We start from the raw sequence: 20,730 nt of genomic DNA on the forward strand, positions 1-20,730 counted from the left end.
AAATGACAAATTCAAACCCTGGTCACAGTACTTAATGGAAGAGCTAAAAACCAAGCCTGGGCTTTCTCTTTTCCAGTTTTGTATCACTTTTGCTCATCAAAAAACACATGCAAACATCATAATGCAAATCTATTGGTGCATTATACACAGAAGCACTTACACTGCCAGAAAATATGCATTATGAATTGTCAGTTCACCTATGAACAGGAATAACTATCAAATATAAATAAGCAAAATATAAATAACCAAAAGCGTAGAGTGTGTAAAGGACATTCTTTAGAATTAAGCTATTTGTAATATCATCCTTAACTCCACACTACACATTAAGGCTAACAGATTGGTTTAGACAATTCTCAGAGATGCACAGATGTAGCAAAACTTACCTTCTCATGATTTTCTATCAGGATTTCAACCACGATATTCTGAAATTTCAGGTCCATGATGGCTGCTACAGTTTCTTCTTGTGGCCTCATTAAGGTTGGTCCAAACACTACCCCTAGGTTTGCCACAGTCATTAGATTCCTCTTGGCATGCTTTGAAACGCTTTTTGAAAAGAATTGAAGGAAAAAACAGGAAATGGGTTATGAAAAATTTCCATTGCTGTTGGAAACTGCAGTCTACAAATGAAAACATTACGTTTCCTTAATCTACGTTTTAGAAGTTTGTTTCTTTGCGGAGTTTCTTCAAATAAAGTATTACTAAATTTTGGAAAACTGAAAAGCCATTCTTCCACTGGCAATTTAAAAGCAAAACCAGTCTCTTACTGAGCTTAAATATATGAAATGCACTTAGCCTTGGACCAGGGCAAGTGTGAAACCAACTTAAATTTGCTAACAGGTCTCCACTATTCCCTTTGCCAGAATCTGCGAAAAGAAAGTATAATGTTCCCTTTCTCACTTCAATCAAACCCTCAGCTGCTGGCAGGACTGCTAAAGTAAATACTTACATGGCTTCATTAAGGTATAAGATTTCTGCCTTTCCCGCCAAAACACACACAGTGTGAGTCAAACGTCTTGTCTGCTTTTGCACGTTTGGTTCTTGGTATTGTGTGTGACAGCATCGAATTGGGCTCTGGCTCCAGTCGCTCTTAACTAAGGCCCTTTGTAGTTAAACTAAGGCAAAGACAAGAATTCTGACAAGGTAGGAAAGCAGGTCATAACACTTACTTTGCTAAATGTTTCACCAAGATTTCCAGCATCTCTTTGTTCTTTTCTGGCAGTTTATGGACCAAGAAGTGAACAGCATTGACTCGAGATTCAGGACTCCCACTTTCTACGGGATATAGAAATACATAACTATCTCAAAAAATAAAAATAAAATCCACAGAAACACAAGCCTTCTCCCACCCCTGCATGGAAATGTACTGCACACGCTTTTCTTCACCACTTATGTATCTCCAAACATAGCAATACTGAACATATGTGCTTTGTTTTCACAAGTAATATTGTTCTAGAATTCTCAAATTATTTGCTTATTTTGAGAACTCATCTTTCAATCCACCTGCAAAAGGAAGCCTTTGTTCATCTATTTTTAAAAACTGACAGATGCAGTTATTGTTTTGCTGCACTGGACTCATCTGCTTACAAACCTACTGCAAGGTGAGGAGCGATGTTACTGGGTGCCATAGAGAGGAACTGCACTACTTTACATTTTAGCATCATTAGCTGATTGTCCTCATGATTAGAATTCAGTTTTGTTGGTACTGTGCAGCTAATGACACTGCATTTATGCTACTTGCATTGGAAACTGCATAAGTTAACGCATGCAGAAGACTTATATGCTTAGAAAATCTAATGACCTCTGAAGACACAGAAGAATAAATATGCAAAAAACCCGACTGAAATTACTATGACAAAGGCTCCGAAAAACAGTGGAATCCATCTCTAGTACAGTACCAAAATAAAAATAAACAAAGAGCTTTTTATTTTTGTCTGTTGCAAGTTGAATAATTTTGGTCCCTACAGGTTTCAGTGTACACAGATGAAAACAAGAATCTGTAAAAGATGGAAATAAACCACCTTCCTATTTCTCAAAGTTGCACTAAATCACAAAATTACATCTTGGTAGTGGTTATAATGAGAGGAATGGAAGCATTTCTATTGTCTACAATAATAGTTACTAGAAGGTACAGAAAGAGAAAAATTTAGAACCTATTCTGAATGCAATAAATTTTGACACCTCAACCAATGACCAGGTCCTATTTTACTCTAAAGCAACTGTGATTGCTAAGTGTATTTCATAGAAAATACTACCATATTTCTTCAGTGCATATTGCTTCAGATTTTTTTTTTCCTTTGCATATTGCTACAGATTTTAGGGTTGTGTTTTATTCTTTTGCAGTGAACACTCCTGTGCAGATTGCAAAAGAAAAGGTTTCCAAAAAGCAAAACATTTAACTTCTAGTGAGCTAATCAAAATACTGACAGCCAGAAAAACATAGGTTTTCTTTAAAGAGAAACTATTTCATATATATGTGAAATCAAAAACTCTAATTAAAGAAGGGCTAAGCAACTGAATCACAAGATACAGTCAAAGCTCAAATAGTTTCAATCTGGACCGATATGTACAAAGAAAACAAAATTGAAAGAACGTTTTAATTTTGGCTCCTCCTCCAGTCGCTTCAGAGAAAAGGATATTCCTTCCTATTTCCAGTGTTGCTGTTTTTTTATAGTCAACATAGGAAACAACATTGACTACCTATTTTTAAGTATACCGTAACTCAGATCTGCAATGTTGATTAAATTTCCCTCCACAGAATCAACTCCCCTACAGAATTGTTTACTACTTATGAACACTGCACTTTTAAAAAAATGTAACTTCAACTGAATTCCCTTATTGAAAGAGACTATAAAATAGGGAAAGAAAAATAAACTGAGAAGCTGTTGGTAAAACTTTGTAAGTCAAGAAATTATTTTAACACTTTCCAATGCAAATGGGAAGACTCACCATCTAGGTAAGGATGGTGAATTTTCTTTAAGCACTTGGCCTCTCACATGTGCTTTGGCAATGAATTTCCTGAGCTAATTCTCATTTTGAATTTAGGACCACAAGCAAACACATTCTGCAGTCCTGGAAAGTCATTATAGCAATCTGAAGATGATAAAGCAATTGTCTCAAAGTTTATTTTAATTTTGCTTTCCACAGTTTGCCAGAAGTGCTGCAGGCTGGAAAGAAAATCAGCTAAATATCTGTTTGATACTTAGCCAGAAATTTTCTTCCACAGTTTCCCTCTATCCTGTTCCAAAAAAATTCCGTGTACACTAGATACCATGTACAGCTACAAATGCTGTTGTGTCTTCTCCAAGTCTGTATTTGAACTACCACAGTGTAATCTGGTCTGTTCTTTTCTTTCCTTTACATGAGGAACATTCAAGCCAGCCTGAATACAGAGCTAATAAGGTACTGAAAACAAGGGTCAGGCAGTTGTGCTCTAAGGACTCAAATGAGCTCAGATTAGTGTATTTTCTTTTACTAAGCTTCATACTCTTTATAAATGGAAGGCAAAGAAAAAAAATCACAGATTAAGTAGATGCTTATCATTATACAATTAAGACAATAAGAATGAATGTTTACAATGTCTATCCAAAAGTTCTTCCATAAAACCTACAACTGCTCTACGCAGTCATACGTCACATACTAGAACTGAAAACTGGTTAAAACCTACATATTTTTGAATAATTTATTATTTCTTGTTCCTGTATTTTTACTGTGTTGAAGTACTTTTCTGAAATTGCACTTGCAGAGAGCTCCTAAGGTCACAACAGTACGACAGCAAACGATTTCTATTTGAACTACAGTCATTTATTTACTGGCAGGAACGATGAATTCTTCATGCAACTCGTATGTCATCAGTGGCTCTGGAAGGCTTCTGTAAAACAAGGATGACATAATAAATTTAACCATATTCTCTTCCATCTCCATTTACTCTAATCAGAAAACCTTTTTAACATTCCGTAGTATAAACCATAAAAGTAACCATTTTTACAGGGGCCATTGAATTCAGCGATTTCAAGCACAAATGGAAAACTTGGTATTATCAGGAAAATAAGACTAAATGCATCCATTCACCTTTCATGAGATTAAGTGATGCCTCCAGTCTATCATAAGGTACCTTTTCCAGTTAGAACACCAAGACTGTTTCTCAACTGAAGATTGTACACATATAGTGTGTAATTAATTCTTCATTAGTGTTTCTAAAATACTAAGATTAACAACTCAATGGAAAGTGTCTACTGGAAAGACACTAAGGTCCTACAACAGTTAGGCTGACTTAACAGCAGCCATCCACAAATCAAAATTCCAAAGTATTTCAAATGGAATAACTGAAACTGAAACCTCAGTCCTTGGTGAAAAATGTACCGAATAATGGAAATCAGAGTTAAAAACTCAGAGTTAAAACCTTTAAACACAACAACAATCACCATCACCACCAGACTTAAAAACATTTATTAAATGTACTTTACTGACGCTTATGAAATATTGGAGTAAATATTCAGATGGGAAATACTGTAGGGAAGAAATAACTTCATCATGTGCACTTTTTTCCTTTTTTTTTTTTTTATTCTTTTCTACGTTCCATAAGACTTGTATCTTTTTAACAGTTCTGCAGCATTCTTTGATATTGGCTGTAGTAATATTTTCTTTAAATAAAAATAGTAGATTAAATTTAGGAAAATAACCTGATCAGAAATTGGCAAAACCATTTGAATAAAGAACACATTTAAAATTTTTATTTAAAATATTCAACACTCAAAATACTATCACTATTGCAGAACATTAGAGCACGGGTCAGAAGGGAGAGGAAAATGTTAAAAATTTTACAATCTTTTCATTCTACCACACTGAAATACAAAAAGGCAAAAAAATGTTAACAACCTCAGCTAACTTTCAGTAGCAACTCTTAGCAAGTTGACTAACAATTCAGGTTTCTGAACCATCAGTGAAATGTTTATGTGTCTAACACAAAAATGTTTTGGGGTTTGTCTCATGTGAACGTGAGTACTAGTGTTTCTACATTATTTTGCTTCCCTCAAGACAAACAAAAAACTGGTATTTGCATAAAATGAACTTTTATTCTAAAATATAGAAAACATAAGTAACATAGCATAACATAATGCATAAGAGAATTAGAATAAGAATTCATATTCTAAAAACTTAATAAATGAGAGAGAGCCTTACCGCAGATATTGCTTCATAGCACTAGTAATTGTCTTTACTTCCCAATCTACAGAGTTTTCCAGGTCAACTTCATTGCAGGTTTTTGCATCTAGAAAATAATCAGAAAGAAAAGAGGGATGAGAATAAATGGAATTCTAAATCAGTATGCCCTACATGAACACGACCACATTGAATTTGATCATGTATTTGCTCACATAGACATAGAAGCAGTACATCCTTTTTATTATTAATTAATACCAGGAAGACTTAATATCCAAACCCCTTTATAAATTCTATTTCCATATTTTGTTCTTAGAACTATTTACTGCTAATTTTTTTCTTTATTGAAGGATTAAAAATCACTTTCATGTAAGAAGATCTCTATAGCAATTGAAATTTTCACACCTTTAATTAAACAGACCGATGTACACAAACACAGAAAGATGTACAAAAACGGTTTAGGAAAAAAAAAGACCCTCTAAGCACAACTTATCTTTCACTCCTTTCTTTCATTATTTAAAGTGCAAGTACACTGATAAATATTTTCAAATTTTTTACACAGTTTTGGTTGTAAACTGTTGATGAACACAGCTTACTGCCAAAGTGCAGCATGACCCTCTATATTGTGTGAAAACCTTTAAGAGGTGCTTAAAAAGCAAAAAAAAAGACACTTTGCTGTCTGTAAGTTTTGTCTACAAGATGGCCTGAATGTTTCACTCACAGGACAAAAATACTTGTTGGTTTGACCATTTGTCAAGTTCACAGAACCCCCACCTTTTACCAGGTTAGTTGGTAGAGTCTTGTAACACGAGTGGTCAAAGTGAATAGTTTGTCTGATTGACCCATCAGGTTAAAGAGTTTTTGACAGAAGATAGAAAACACAGCACCCTGGAATGTTGTGCAGTCAAAAAAACCCCACCCTTTTTGACCTCAAAACCACAATCAAGAGCTAGCTTGACATAAGGGATCACATGTATATGGCCAGACTAGCCCAGTGTATTTGCTAACTTAAAGTGCTTGAGCTTCTGTTATTATTACTGCTACGTATTTCTGTCAGTCATTACAGTGAACTGCAGCAGTAGCTGACACAGATTACGTGTTGACCAGTTCATACAATTCAGAATTCATTTGTTACTTGGCTTGTCAGACAAACGACAGACCCATCTAAAAAATCAAATTAGGATCCCTGATTAAAGGTGCAGTCCTTTTACTGGGACTAAATAATTTTGTTCTAAAAGCTGTGCCAAGCAATTATTCCTGTAACTGAATATTCTCCCTCATTATATCAATTATTTAAATCTCATTTTAAAATACAAGTCAGATAACATTTTCTAGCAAACTGTTACTAGACAACCACCACCCAAACTACTCAAGATTGTCTCAGGAATAAGCTTCTTTTTCCCTCTTTTTTAGCAAGCTAGTTGTTTCCATGTTCAAATTCTCTTTTTTGAGAAGAAAACCTGTCTACTGAATTAATTAAATAAAAACTGCCATCACATCAGAAACTGGCAAAATCTATGGGGATTTTGTCACTAAACCACTATGCAATATCCATTTTTTAAACAGCTGCTTCATAATGATCAACCTCCTTTACATTCAAAGTATGCACTCTGTTCATTGAAATTTGTTGATGAATTTCAGGAGGAAAACAACAAGCTTCTGAATTCCAAAGCAAGCCTCTTAAAATAAAAAATAGAAGGCATTGTTGAAACATTTCATTATCTCTTGGAGAACAAAACAAACCAGAAAAAAAAAAAAAAAAAAGGCCCTGCTATCAACCCCCAGGATCCCCAATTTGACTGTAGAAGCCATCAAGGCTTAAAGACTTTTTCACTTCTGGTTTGACAGTTGCTCTGTGCCCCACCACCCAATATGAATTTCACTGTGCCTGCTCCACTTCTCCCCCCTACTCGAAACATCCCAGACCATTGTAAGAACTGGATCTTCAGCCAGAATTCTAAAAAAGTGACTCTACTAGTTTTCATGTTACTTGTTCACATAGCAGCCGCTGTGCACTGAATGGCAACTTTACGCATATAAAAATAACTGTGCACATTTATGAAACAGTTTCTGACAGATCAGTTCTAAATTTTATGCAAATCTTTCTGACAATAAGGGAGTCAGAATTTATAAAAACAGTCCAGTTCACTAAACTAGGTTAGGAGGAGACTCTCTCTGCTTTCATATGCAATATGCCCACTGTAGGTCTGTGTGCATTATCATCTACTGTATATAACAAGAAGGAATTTATGTAATTGTTTTGGAATCTGATAGTTTTGAAAAGGTAGAAGCACCTGAAAGTTTTCTCCTACAACATGAAAAGTCTGGCATTTTTCATGCCAGAGTGTATCAGAAATCAAACCTGAACTCATCAGTAGAAACTGCTAGTCCTCAGCAATCACTTCTCCACAAGCGATGGACTGTATGAAAGCTGACCTATGGAGTGGTTTGCATGAAATCGCTGTAGGCAGTTTATGAAATGAACCACATCAGATCTGTAATCTGATCATGGATCTAATATGTAGATCACAGATGAAGCAGGAATCCATCCCTGATGCATTTCCAAACTGAGACTCCTGGTGGCTGACAACACACTCTGAATTGCTTATAACTGTTTCCCAAAACACTGGAAGTTCTAACTCCGTATTCTTGTTTATAATGAGATATTTTGTTATTTTAACATTTTCCCTTAAAAGGTAATGACTGTTTTCCTTAGCAAATGCCTCTCTTAAATTTGAACAAGATCATTGCCACAAAACAGATCACCATTGCACAATGCCAATTACAAATAAATTCAAAAACTAAGTTAATTGCAAAAAGAAAGAATTCCATATGTAATTGTTGAGCCTTTTTTTACAGAAGACTAAGTTTCATTAAACTTTTTCATTACAGATGAAAATCTATGCAGTCATAGTATTAGAAAAGCATACACTGGTCTTCTCATACTCTCTTGATTCTTCATGTACTTTCCAAAATTCTATAGAAAGTATTCTGAAAAAGAGACAAAACTAAATGCTATTATGTCCCAGGTTACCTTTAGGAAGACTTTTTTGCACACTGGGCCTTTCCAACTGTGAACCTCATGGTCAATGACAGGTAGCTTAAAATACTTTGAAATCTTATCAAACATTTTAAAATACAGAAAGTTAATATGAGGTTTTTATGATTCTGAAAAAATCTTTCATATAAAAGGTATCTAAGAGTATGCCCAGAGACAAAGGATTAAAGATTAATCAGTCATTTTAAATTCTCTGTACCACTGTATATCAAAAAGAAACCCTCTTTATTCTTCTCTGAGGACAGTCAGATAAAGAGCACAGATAGGATCACTTTCAACAAATCATCAGAAAAGAGCACCTGCTTGCACCCTAACTTTTTCCTGTTCAGTATTTTGCCTTGTCTTGATACCACTGTACTCCTCCTATGCCAAGTAAATACATGAATCTTGGGAACGACAAAAAAAAATGGTTTTGATTAAAAAAAAAAAAATAACTAAAAGCAGATGCTGGAATACCCAGTAAACTCTTCCAGCTGCTACTGAACCACTGGCAACCTGAGTCTATTTAATTTGGATACCAATAATGGCAACAAGGAAAATCCTTCTGCCAGACCTGCAAGCCCAAGCTAAGCCAGTAAGTACAAAACTGAGAAGCATTTTATTATACCAAATGCATTTAATCAAGACTCCCTGAGTGACACCACATCACTCTTCCCATGGTCAGTGGCTGAAGGTGGTTACTGTTTACTGAGGCTAACTCCATCACAGGGCCAGGAGCTGGACTTGATGAACCTGATGGGCCCCTTCCAACTCAGCATATTCTATGAGCTATGAGAATCTGTTATAGATCAGTCATTTTTATTAATCTCAGTTCGTATTTCCAAAGAGAGCCTTTTTTTCTACAATACTTTAAAGATATAGGCAGGTTTACGTGCATTAATGGAGTACTTCAGGGTGCTGTTAATATTGATTAAAGTAAGACATCATAAATTAATATTTAGCAAGGTCATTATGACAGATTGATATGACATGCAGGTCCTCAAGCCTCAAGATGTCTTATCATTTCTGAAGAGACAGTCTGTTTGAAAAAATAAAGGCAGGAAAAGAAAAAGTCTTACAGGTGGCACTGAACTGACAGCAGCATATAATATAAAAGCGCTTTGTCATTCACATAATGTCTGGGGTAATGAAATGAATTCACTTTCTGGCTTCCTCCAGTTTGCAGTGCCAAAGAACACTGTGTTATCAGCACAGATGGAGCATGCATGGTTCTGGAGAAGAGCCTGGTGCAAACTGCAAACAAGCTTCTTTGCATACCAATGAATCCCTGAGAATCAGACCTTTGCTGTCAAGTGACAGGTTTGGAAGTTCTATAAAACGAACTAATCCCAGTGGTCTTGTCTGACTGCATGTACTGTCAGTGCTCAGGACAAGGAATGGGGAAACACGGCACATTTTGCAGTCATGGCTACTACTTTGGTGAGAGATATCAGGCAGACGAGGGATTTCATCCAGGTGCCAGTACTTTTTTTTCCCCCTAGGGACAGCAGAGTGGCAAGAGAACTACAGTCATTGGGATTAAAGATGCATCAAAATTTCCAGACAGAAAAGGGAGAAAAAAGTTGTTGAGAATTATTTTAGCTAACTAGGTACATAAAAGAGCCTAAGACATTAACCACACATAAGAGCTATATTACTAAGTTTATAAAAACAAATCCTTTCTCCATCTGTCTCCTGCCTTGACACATAGTTATTATTAATACATATATCATATTCCTCCTCTTAAACCAAAGAGCACTTTGCCAGTAGGCTTAAACTAAATGTCTGATTTTGTACAGTGATTAATTAAAGACATGCATGGGCATGTACACCTGCACATCCTAGACAAGGGAGAAGGAAGCTTCAAACAATGAAGCAACAAGCTTCAAACTTTCTTGAATGTGGTATTTTGAATTTTGTGTTCAGAGCCTTCAACTTAGGCAGTTTTCATCCCACTTCCATCAACCTTGCAAAAAGCCCATGATTTGCTCCTGCAAGTTCTCTGAGTGTATTCCTACCAATTAATCTAGGTCTTTCTAAACTAGAGGAACTTACAATGATATGGTGATTATTTGCATAGACTAAAGCAAACTAGATTTGGCACATATAAAGAACAAGTACTGGTAGATGCTTTAAAAACTAAACATTGACAGTAAAGCAGCACAAAATAAAATATAGAAAAAAATATTTGAAAAATAGAGGCATACCCATCAACAAACTCAGAAGTCTCTGGACCTTTGAACTCACCCCCACAACTCTGTACAATCCTTGGTCATTTATACCTATTATGCAAAGGGAGAAGAAAAAAAAAAAGGCATGAGATCAACAACAGTCAAATTTAGCATTAAAATTTTTCCCCAGGCAACGAATTCTCCTCAAAGACAGACACACTAAGCAGTATTAGCATTCCTGAGAACAACATTATAAATAAAATATTACCAAAATCCTTTAGTTGTTCTGTGTTTTTAAGATAAATTCATGTTATGTTTTGATAAAGGTTTCATGTACCTCCATGCCGCTTCAGGAAATAGGAGTAGAAGCAAATAGGGATGAACCTTTTCTTGAAAAAAATATATAAATAAACCGCTCTCTATTTTCTTTTTTTTTTTTTTTAATTACATTTTGGATACATCAGCATCCACATTCTGACAATGCAAGAACTGAACCAACAAATGCTAAATTAAGATTCCTTTAATAAATTTAATTTTACTTCTTCTTTTTCCCAATATGTGGCGACAAAAAGAGTTTGGATGAAGAAAAACTTGAAGTTATTCCCAGTCCTCAAAACCAGTGTTTCTTCAAGGTTGTAAATGCTTTCCATTTACGATACAAGGCCTCATTCCAACCCACTGTGGTCCACATAGTAGTTACATCCAGAGGCACAACCACAGGTTACTGAAAGCAGTACTTCTGGTTTTACTTTGGAAGAACAGAGTAGCCATAACCAACATAGTATTTTCAGTCCTCTACTCCCATTCTTCTTGGACACTGGACCACTTTCCTGTCGTTCCTCTTCTTGTGCCCTTCTGTCCCCTTGCACACACTCACTTCTCTACCCCTTCTCTTCCCCTGCTTTTGCTTTCCTTTATGATACCCAGTTTTATCCCCAGGGAAGTAAACCTATGAATATAAATTGAAGGAAAATGAGAGGGAGAAAAGGGAAAGGGAAGAAAAAGGGTAAAATAAGGTATGTCTTTTGTCTGCTGCATTTTTTTTGGAGCCCATATAGTGGGAGGTAAAATATTGCAGTCCTGAAGCTGACACAGATGTTTGAGAGGCCACATAATAAGCAGTCAATCTACAAAGACAACCATACTCTACCTTCATAATCACATTGGCCTGGAAGAATAGAAATGACACAAAATACCTGTGTTTCCAATCCAAGGAAATCTTTTCAAATAACAGATTATGTAGTATTCTTATTCAAAATATCCTTCAACAAAGGAAGACTTGTGGAGAATTCCCAGTTTCAATACCAAGCTGTTCCAACCCAGAGAAGGAAAATTAAAACCAGTCATATGAGAAGAAGTTTCTTCCCAAATAAATATTAGATGAAGTATGTAAAAATCATTAGCCTTTTAATGAATTACTGTCAGACACAGCCATAATACACAGCAATAATTCTCAATATGGTAGAGAGAACTTGGCATTTTTTACCTACTCCTCCTGGCTAGCCTTGATACATCTTTTCCTTCTCTCACCCCCTTCTCTCCCTCACACAGTCTGCAGCCTCCTCAGCCATTCCAGAACTTTGAGCCTGCTGAACTAGTCCTCCCTGTTAGCACTGCTCCTTCCTCTGCCCCAGCAGGGAGCTGACAGGCCAAGGATACAGCACGGTTGCTCCACTTGGGCAAAACCAGGCCTTTTCTCTGCCCAGGATGCAGGCACCACTGCAGTGGTGCTGAGTCTTAAGGTAGAGGTTACGTTGAAAGCTGGCTTTATTTTACCTGTGGTCATCAAAAACCACAACTCTAGAGTATGCTCGTAGTTTAGCTGTGCATGAGAGAAAAAACTGAAAAAAACCCCAGTTCTGAGGCCACAATATTCCTCTCAAAATACGAAGTTATCAACCCAACCAAATAAGTTTTCAATTGATCCCTAGAACAACTGTGATAGCATGCTATACACCACTTGGAGACATCAAAAAAAAAAAAAAAACCCCACCAAAAAAAAAACCAAACCAAACCAAAAAAAAAAAAACACCAACCCCAACAAAAACCTAACGACATACTCCAAACAAGGATCCACTAGAAATCTGTCCTGAGAGCAGCAATTACTTTTTATTTCAAACTTCTCAGAGGTGTCCAGGAAAATTCTGGTACCAGAGTAACACCAAGCTTTTTAATGCTTTGCCAAAAATGCTTTGCACTTTTTTTATACAATGACACCACAGAACAAGTCTTCTGCATCATCGGCAAGATGCTAAAAAGTTGAATAAATACTGTCACACTCAGCTTTTGCTTATCTAGGAAGTTGATTCGTGACTTCCTGTGCTTCTAACAATAAAACGGGTGAGGGAACCAACTGTGCTTACCCCAAACATATATTTATGGGCTTAAAAATAATTAGGTCAAACCACAAAAACTAGTGCTTGGTATTAAAACAGATATGATATGCAAAGTTTCTGCAATAATGGCAGTATTGAAACCAAGACAATCCTCCAGCAATAATCATGAGTCTGTGATAGCGATTATCAGATAATTGATCAGTTTCAAATTCATCAACCTGAAAAAAGCACAGCTAATTGCTAGCAGACATCAAGGAGTGCAAAGAGGCATTAATATTTCAACGCAGCTTTAGATGATACCTTTAAACGTACTTTCGAATGATGTTTTATTTAAAATACACAAACCTGGTTTGAAACGGCACTATTTCTGATTTAATCTGCACATTTCAGATCTTCAGCACATCCAACACTGATAATGCTTGGCATTTACAGAACACAATTGACAAGATGACTCATTGCAAGGAATAACTCACCACTGACTGAAACGCTGAAGGGTTCAGACGCTGTGTCTGCCGGCTCAACCACTACTGGCAACTCTGAGCGGTAAAGCCCCGCAGCACAGTTTCCTTCATATTTACATTATCTCAAGATGCTTGGCTGTCTGATACCGGAATTTGGCACAGGTACGCAGTTTAGGAAACATGCTTAGAAATATAAGGTATTGTAAGCAAAACAGCAGTTCATGCTATTGTAAGCAAGGTACGTAGGCAAGTTTACTTTGTGACTGGCATTGTATATGGGGCTGACACAGACTTGTAACATAGCTGCAAATACAACTTTTTATATCAAACTCCATAGCACGGAAACAGCCATACAAGTGGCACTCTAAATTCAAGGTAACGCCAGAATTTTTTTCTCATTACGTGAAAAGGTTTTCTACTTCCTCCTCACCATCTATTCTGTGTCTCAGGAGCAGACAGACTGGAGACTCAGCTCAATGCTGCCATCTTTCTCTGCAGCTCAGATTAGCAGATAGTTCTGAACTCAAGACAAACACTGCTCTGGCAAACACTTTACCTATGACATCCCCACAGAAGGTACAACCAACTACCTGCACACAAAACCACGCACAGAGCCTTTAACAGCAATGCAAAAAGCTCTTTGATGTTTCTTGAGACATCTACCCCGTTGTATTATTCTCAGTAGATAATTCTAAATTAAATTCTCCAAACAGAATCCCAAAATCAAGACAAAACATAGGTGTACATCCAACCAACATCGTGTTCCATATAGGAGAGACAGGATGCTTATCCTGGTGCCTCAGCATCTCCTACCAGGTAAAGCATAGCCAATGTCTTATCAGGCAATGCTGAACCAGGAGCTCACGTGCATTTTAACCAAGGCACCGCTTTCAATGCTTCTAATTCATTCAGAGCAAATCATTTCCTTCTTGGCTTTATTAAAGGGAACATAACTGAGAAAAAATTATCCAGCCATTGACAAGTTTATGCTCAATATCTCTGCTATACTCTTCTCTCTCTGAATACCAGACTACTTCTGCTATGACATGACAAGACTATTCTCAGTTTCCACCCACACTAGACTGTCCTCTCTTTCCACCCACGCCAACCTCACACCCATTATGATTAAAAGAGATAAAAACATGGCACACAAGCACTGTCTCTGAAGAAGCATCTGTCCTGTTTTCTTCTGCTGAACATAACTTGCTTTTGATATATTATCATTAAAGTAAAATACCCAAGTAAAAATTGTTTTTAAGAACAACTACAGGTATAAAATCCTGCAACCCAAAAGATAGGCTTTCTTCATCAGACAATTATTTGGCCAAACTCTTCTGAGGCAAACAGCTGAATGCTCTCCTGCCCCTCCATTTGTTTAGCTCAGCAGACAGCAGCAGAAGGTCCTCTAGGGGATTTTTTGTTTTGGTTTTTGGGGTTTTGTTTGTTTTGCTTTGTATTTTAAATGCAGTTGATGTTAAGTTCAGAATCAGTAAACAGAAAATCATCAACGACTGCTTGGAATGTAATGGACAAATCAAGCTCACTGAAACAGAGCTAAGTGGATACCGACTTCTTGGAAGATAGTGCCTCACCTAAATCCATTCTTGAAACCCTGGGAAAAGAAATATTAATCAAACATGGATTTATGTTTATTTCTTGAGTACTCTCCAAAACAAAGTTAATAGATAGACATCTTTTCCATTGAAAGAAATTACCACACTCTACTGACTGCAAGCCTCCTCTGTCTTGAACAACAAGAAGGTTACACATGTATTTTGCACCTTCTTACAAGCCCCTAAATCAAGGCATAAAAGGTAGAGTGGACTTAAACTTCCATTCAGTTTAGCCTATCTACCCACAGTCACAAGAAGAAAAAAAAACAGAACATTTTTTAAAATAGCTACTTCATGAAGAAAGTGTTCACACTATTTGCACAGTTATGTTCTTGTTTTGCTTTCCTTGGAGGGTATTAGAGAAAGGAGGAAAAAGAAGAAGAAGAAAAAAAAAGAAGACTACTTGAAGAAAACTATTTGAACACACTTATAAATAATAAACCAAAATATAGTGTACCATAGATCAAAACTAGCCTTTCATTACATGACCACATGCAACTCTTTACATGAAATCTGCCTCACTCACTGCAAAGAGAAGATCTAGTCTATATTAAAGCAGGGTTTTGCAGTGAAGGCAACTTATCTGTAGGACACCAGCTTTATCTGCAATGTTTCCCAGTTGAAATATTCAGATTGTAAATGCCAGTAACTGAAATTTAAAGTGATGAGACAGGCAAACCTTATCTGAAAAATATTCAAAAGAACAGAATGAACGAAAATAACACCAGACAGAATATGGTCTAATCTGGAATAACATCTTTAATGCATCAGACAGGGCTGCTACTAAAAAGTCCACAAGAAAAAGGATTTCAGATATTTCTTGCTGTTTAAATGCAAAATTCTCAGTATCACAAAGGCTGCTTGGTCTTACTAATATTGTATAGTAAGTGTATGCATAGAAAACACTGTTTTTCAGTAATGCCCGGCACTGACAGCAAGTATGAACAGCCCATTCTTCTGTTCGCTATCTTATTTAAGCTGGACTGTGATACAAAGAAAGATATAAGTATTCTGCCCTGTGCAATGCCAAATCTCTAGGAAAAAAGATACTGTTCCTGTAAAACCCTCAGTCTCCCCTTTGGGAGTGGGAAGCAAGGTCAACAATGTAAGAGAAAAACAAAATGCACACAGAGAAATTTCAACATCTCTTTTAACAAACTAAGAAATATACAACCACCAGTTACCTAATTTCATCTCTTCACCTCTTATTTTTAAAAAACCTCAACAGGTTCTCCAAAGCCTCTCCACAAGCCATCTAAAGTAGCTCTTTAATACTGTCTGCATACCAACCTCTTTCTTCCACCTACAGTTCTGGAGGTACAACAATGAGAACATGCAACAGTAATCCTGACAGCATGTCTGTCTCTGGTGTGATACTAACTCCACCAAAAGGACTTTGATACTTTTTGTAAGTCACTTGCCTGCTCAGCTCCTGTTCTTCTATCTTGAAGTGACTAAACAGAAATGGAATTCTAAAATAACTTAGTCTGTTCCAACAGTCCAGCAAAGGTACAGGAACTGCCTACAAGACACAGGTTTCTCTTAGCTGTTACACACAAACATTGGCTGCCTTTGTCAAGAGAGGTGCTATTTCTCACTTGTGAACACTTCTTGAAAATACATCTCTTGAAGGAAAGCCATACACAAAGGGCTGGGACTGGACTCCTGCCCCAGTCAATGTAATCAGTGAAATGTCTACTATGTAAAAGTCTTTTCCAGAGATCTACAGGACACTTTATCACACAGGCCTTCTTGAAAGAGCAGACCCTTCAAAGAGCTTCACCCTCTTCACTAACAGGTTGGGTTGATCATTACCTCGTGTTTCAACAGCACTGATGCACTTTTTGATGACAGTGAACCCTATTTTATCCAATTGTGCACCTACAAGACAAAAAAAAGGTTTGAATGGTTTTAAAGCACCACTGCAATTATGTCTTTTCAATGAAAATAAGGTTGGACCTAATCATATATCTAATACTTCTGAAGCAGAACTGTAAATATTCTGGAATGGAAATACTCTATCACTTTTTCTAGAAAAATTCTGCTTTTCTCCTTCACAATCCTGCCTAGCCCAGCTAAAGGCTCATTCTTATGGTAGTGGCTTCACCGAATCTGTTCACAGCAGCATCCTTTGAAGAATGGGATCTCTGATTAGTTACATATGTTGGCAGATGCAAAATGGAATTTAACAGTACTTACTGCAACATCGACAACATCTGAGAGAGTTCACCAAATGGGACAAGGAAGCACTTATGATGAAAAAACATAATCATCAACAGAAGGGTTTTTACTGAGTCCTAGCCTAAGCCAAAGAAATTCCCACACTAAAGATACAGGACACATGTATATAATTTCACAGCAGTTAATGATCTGACTACATGGAAGCAGATGCATTAACAGGACAACAGCTGAGCTCCAGCATTCCTTTGTTGTTCCTATCTTACACTTCTTCTTTACATCAAAACTTAATTTAAATGCTTATATTGCAAAACTGCCCTTCCCCCAAACATCTGGCCTTCTTGCTCCTGGTCTTGCATGATGAAAAGAAAAATCTGTGGAAAAAATTCTATTAATAACACCATGATCCAGCTTTAACCAGCAATTTAATTATTAAAAAAAAACACAAAAAAACCCAAACCAAACCAAACTAAAGCATAATTAAAAAACCCACAAGCATAAATTGCCTGGTAATAAAAGAAGGATACCTGTTTTCATTCATTTACTTAGCTAACAGAAGAAAGTTAATGTTGTCTAAAGCAAGCCTTTTCTTCTACTTCCATTTTGGTTTATATTTTAAACGCATGCATTCAGCTTTTTTGCTGACCTTTATGTTCAGCTGCAATTGCTTTTAAAAGCATACTTACACATTCTAACAGATGTGTGCACACAGTTTGGATTAAGAAATTGTGATGCATTTACATACAAATTCATCCAATTTTGAGTCAATTTCAAGCATGAAGTAAATTGGCAAAAACAATCAGACTGTTACTCTAGCTTATGTCCAGTCCTACAATTCTTACACACGCACTAAACTGAGTTACTGTGAAAACCCGTTAATTACAAAATCCCCAAATATATTCAGAACTCCAGGTTTAAAAGTGAAATATTTATTTAAGTTAAATCCCCTGGAAAACAACCAAAACATACCTTCGCCTTTCTCAACTGAAAAATGTTAACAGAAATCAGCTTTAATATTAATTTAAATACTTACTTCCCTCTCGTTTTGCATTTGGTTTATTCAAATTGATGAAGAGCTAAGACAAAAAAAGTAAAAAGACATAAGTTAATTTAAAACTTTTATGAATCAGTTAACAGGCACTCCTGATCTTAATCCTCAGTAGGCATAAAAACAGCTGTTTACAGCTAAAACATATTGCCTTCAACTGCAACAGCTCCAACAGCAGGACCAGAGGTCCATGCCCCCTCAGAAAGTAGATAACTGCACTTTTTAGGGAGTGAAAGTTATTTAAAATTCTCAACAAATACAGTTCCTTGGGGAACAGAACAATGCTATCTATAGCCACTGGAATTAATTGTGATTTACGTGCTCCATGTTCCTATGTTTTCTGACATTTGTTTTTTTAATTTCCCACAGTTGCAAGCTCACTCATTGTTGTGAACTGCCTTCATGAATCCTGGGGCTTACATCCCAGTTTGGTGTTCACAGAAGTTGTAAACTTACTGGGGAGTCCAGCTCAGAAAACATGTCATGGTAATAAACACCTCTGCAAATGAAACCAGATTTGTGTAACAATGATGTCAATAAAACTTTCTGCTAAAATTCCCATTAGCCAACTACTGGGGACAGGCATGTGACTGTCATTGTCTAGAAAACCCCATTATTTCTGGCCCACAAGACCAACATATTTATGATTGCAAGAATAATCTACAGTGTGTCTCCATTCTACAGTTCAGATCCATTTCCTTATGTGACCCAGAAATTAGGCAAATTCAAGTACAACCTCAGTCCCATTGAGAGAGAGGAACTGCTTTGATCTAGTTTAAAAAAAAAATACTATGTAACTCACACAAATTTTACCACTGGAATGAAGTATGTCAGCATAAGACTAAGTGAACATGCTTATACTAGACATTTTCTAGAACACCAATAATATCACTGTGATAGGAAACCTTTTATAAAAATCGATGCTGTCATTACAATGAAAAATATCTCATATCAGCATTAGCAGTTATCTACACTGAGTTTTACCAAGTTACTCATCTCTCCTGAGTTTTATTTCACTTTTATGCTTTATTCATTGAATCTATCGTTTTGCAAACTACATAATCCCAGTTTACTGAAGTATAAATGGCATCAGAAAGCAGACGGTGAGAGAATTCTCCATTATACTATTAAAGAATATTTTAAAAATTATAGTTACAGCTTCTTTTCCATCCAAGGCTTCCATCCATAGCTTCCTGTCTTCCTCAGAAAATGCCTGCATCGTTACAGGAACTCCAGGCCTGCAAATGTACCAACAACACAGAGTAACTGCACTCACCAGCAACCAAAAAATATTTGTCAAATTCTACTTCCAACTACAAGTATAAGCCTGTTGTATTAGAAGCTAGAGAAACTTCTTGTTCACTTTCACCAGCCATAAATTTTATCAAACCACACAATTTAATCACAGCATAGAACTCCACAAGTACAAGTACTTCCTGTTCAAAATCTCTTTTCAGACAATATGACATTAATTTCTGCAATTAATAACCTTTGTGACTAAAACAATGTAATACTGGTATTAGCAATGACAATAAGCACTTGAGCTTCTCAAGCCATATCCACTTTTTTCCAGTGGGAATGGGTCTGGCTGCAGTGCAGAGCTGCAACCATCATAAACGTGCAAATTTAATCACTCATTGAAAAAATCACCCAAAGTAAACTAACTAAAAACCCCACATGCTCATTTTTCTCTTTCTTGTCTACTTTCTTTTGCTAGTTTAAACTACAACTTACCCAGAGAAAACTTTCCTCCTTTTCACTAAATTACAAGTCGAAGTATCCACCTACAGGCAATACCTCAAACTCAGTATATGTTGCAGGAAATACTATTTACTTGCCTGCAAATTAAAGTCAAAAGAGACAAAGCTTTCCTTCCTCCTTGTCCTGCATTGGAAAAGTTAAAATCTAAGTAGTATTTCAGCTCTTTATCAATAGAATATCTTCTTTCTACCTCTGCTGTCTCCTTAAGATTTATACTTCTCTACATTTACCACTAGTCACCTTCAACTAAACATGATGGAGTACTAGAAACAGAACAAAAACGTCACTTCCCAGAGATTTAGTCAGGAACCTAGCCCCTCAGAGCTTATAGTCATAAGTATCAGATTTACAAAAAGAAAAAACACCTCAGCTTTCTTTTTAAAAGAAAAATATGTAAATTTTCAGCTAGCTCCAAGTTATGCTCAGGTCACACACAAGGCTGAATGTTTGCTACTGAAAAGTCTTTCCTAAAATTTTATGACTTTGCCTCCTTCCAAAGTACGGTAACAAAGAAAACCCCATGCCCAGCCATCAATCTGTATGTTATTTTTTAACTTGGACAAGCTGAGGGATAAGTGTGCCCTGAACTGATACCAAGGAAACAAGCTAATGGCCTGCAGCACAGAACTAATCTCCATGGGAACATCTCAGTACTACACACATATATTATTAAAAGAAAAATGTCTGATATCAAGGTCACAGTGGACCAGTTGTGTCTATTATATCTAGACAGAAAGATGAATTAGACTTTTCCTACTTTTACCAGAGAAAAGAATGAGAACATGTTTTGGAGGATCAAGGAAGCACTGCTCTCCATCCACCTCTGTTTAAACTTGAGATACCCCATTGAGTAGATGACACACAGAGGGGGACAGACTGACATTTCTCATGCTACTTTTTAACAACTTTAGCAGAGTCAGTTTGAAATCAGTTATCCAAACTGACCAATACACTGACCCAAGAAGAGC

The 20,730-nt window shown here is 36.5% G+C and overlaps 1 protein-coding gene across 1 annotated transcript in view; it reads right to left on the reverse strand.

The window, feature by feature from the left end:
* The window catches only part of ARHGAP10 (Rho GTPase activating protein 10), a 145,951-nt gene that overhangs the window by 51,002 nt on the left and 74,219 nt on the right, over window positions 1–20,730 (reverse strand). Inside the window, exons 11-18 of the mRNA XM_050327363.1 lie at window positions 19,158–19,239; window positions 17,987–18,029; window positions 16,591–16,656; window positions 10,402–10,476; window positions 5,179–5,266; window positions 3,810–3,868; window positions 1,167–1,272; window positions 384–543 (exon numbers count right to left, since the gene is read on the reverse strand). Coding sequence (XP_050183320.1) covers window positions 384–543; window positions 1,167–1,272; window positions 3,810–3,868; window positions 5,179–5,266; window positions 10,402–10,476; window positions 16,591–16,656; window positions 17,987–18,029; window positions 19,158–19,239 — 679 coding nt within the window. The remainder of the gene's footprint in view (window positions 1–383; window positions 544–1,166; window positions 1,273–3,809; window positions 3,869–5,178; window positions 5,267–10,401; window positions 10,477–16,590; window positions 16,657–17,986; window positions 18,030–19,157; window positions 19,240–20,730) is intronic.

Source organism: Myiozetetes cayanensis, unplaced genomic scaffold (assembly GCF_022539395.1).
Source record: "Myiozetetes cayanensis isolate MyiCay16 unplaced genomic scaffold, myiCay2020 scf33, whole genome shotgun sequence".
Taxonomy (NCBI): domain Eukaryota; kingdom Metazoa; phylum Chordata; class Aves; order Passeriformes; family Tyrannidae; genus Myiozetetes; species Myiozetetes cayanensis.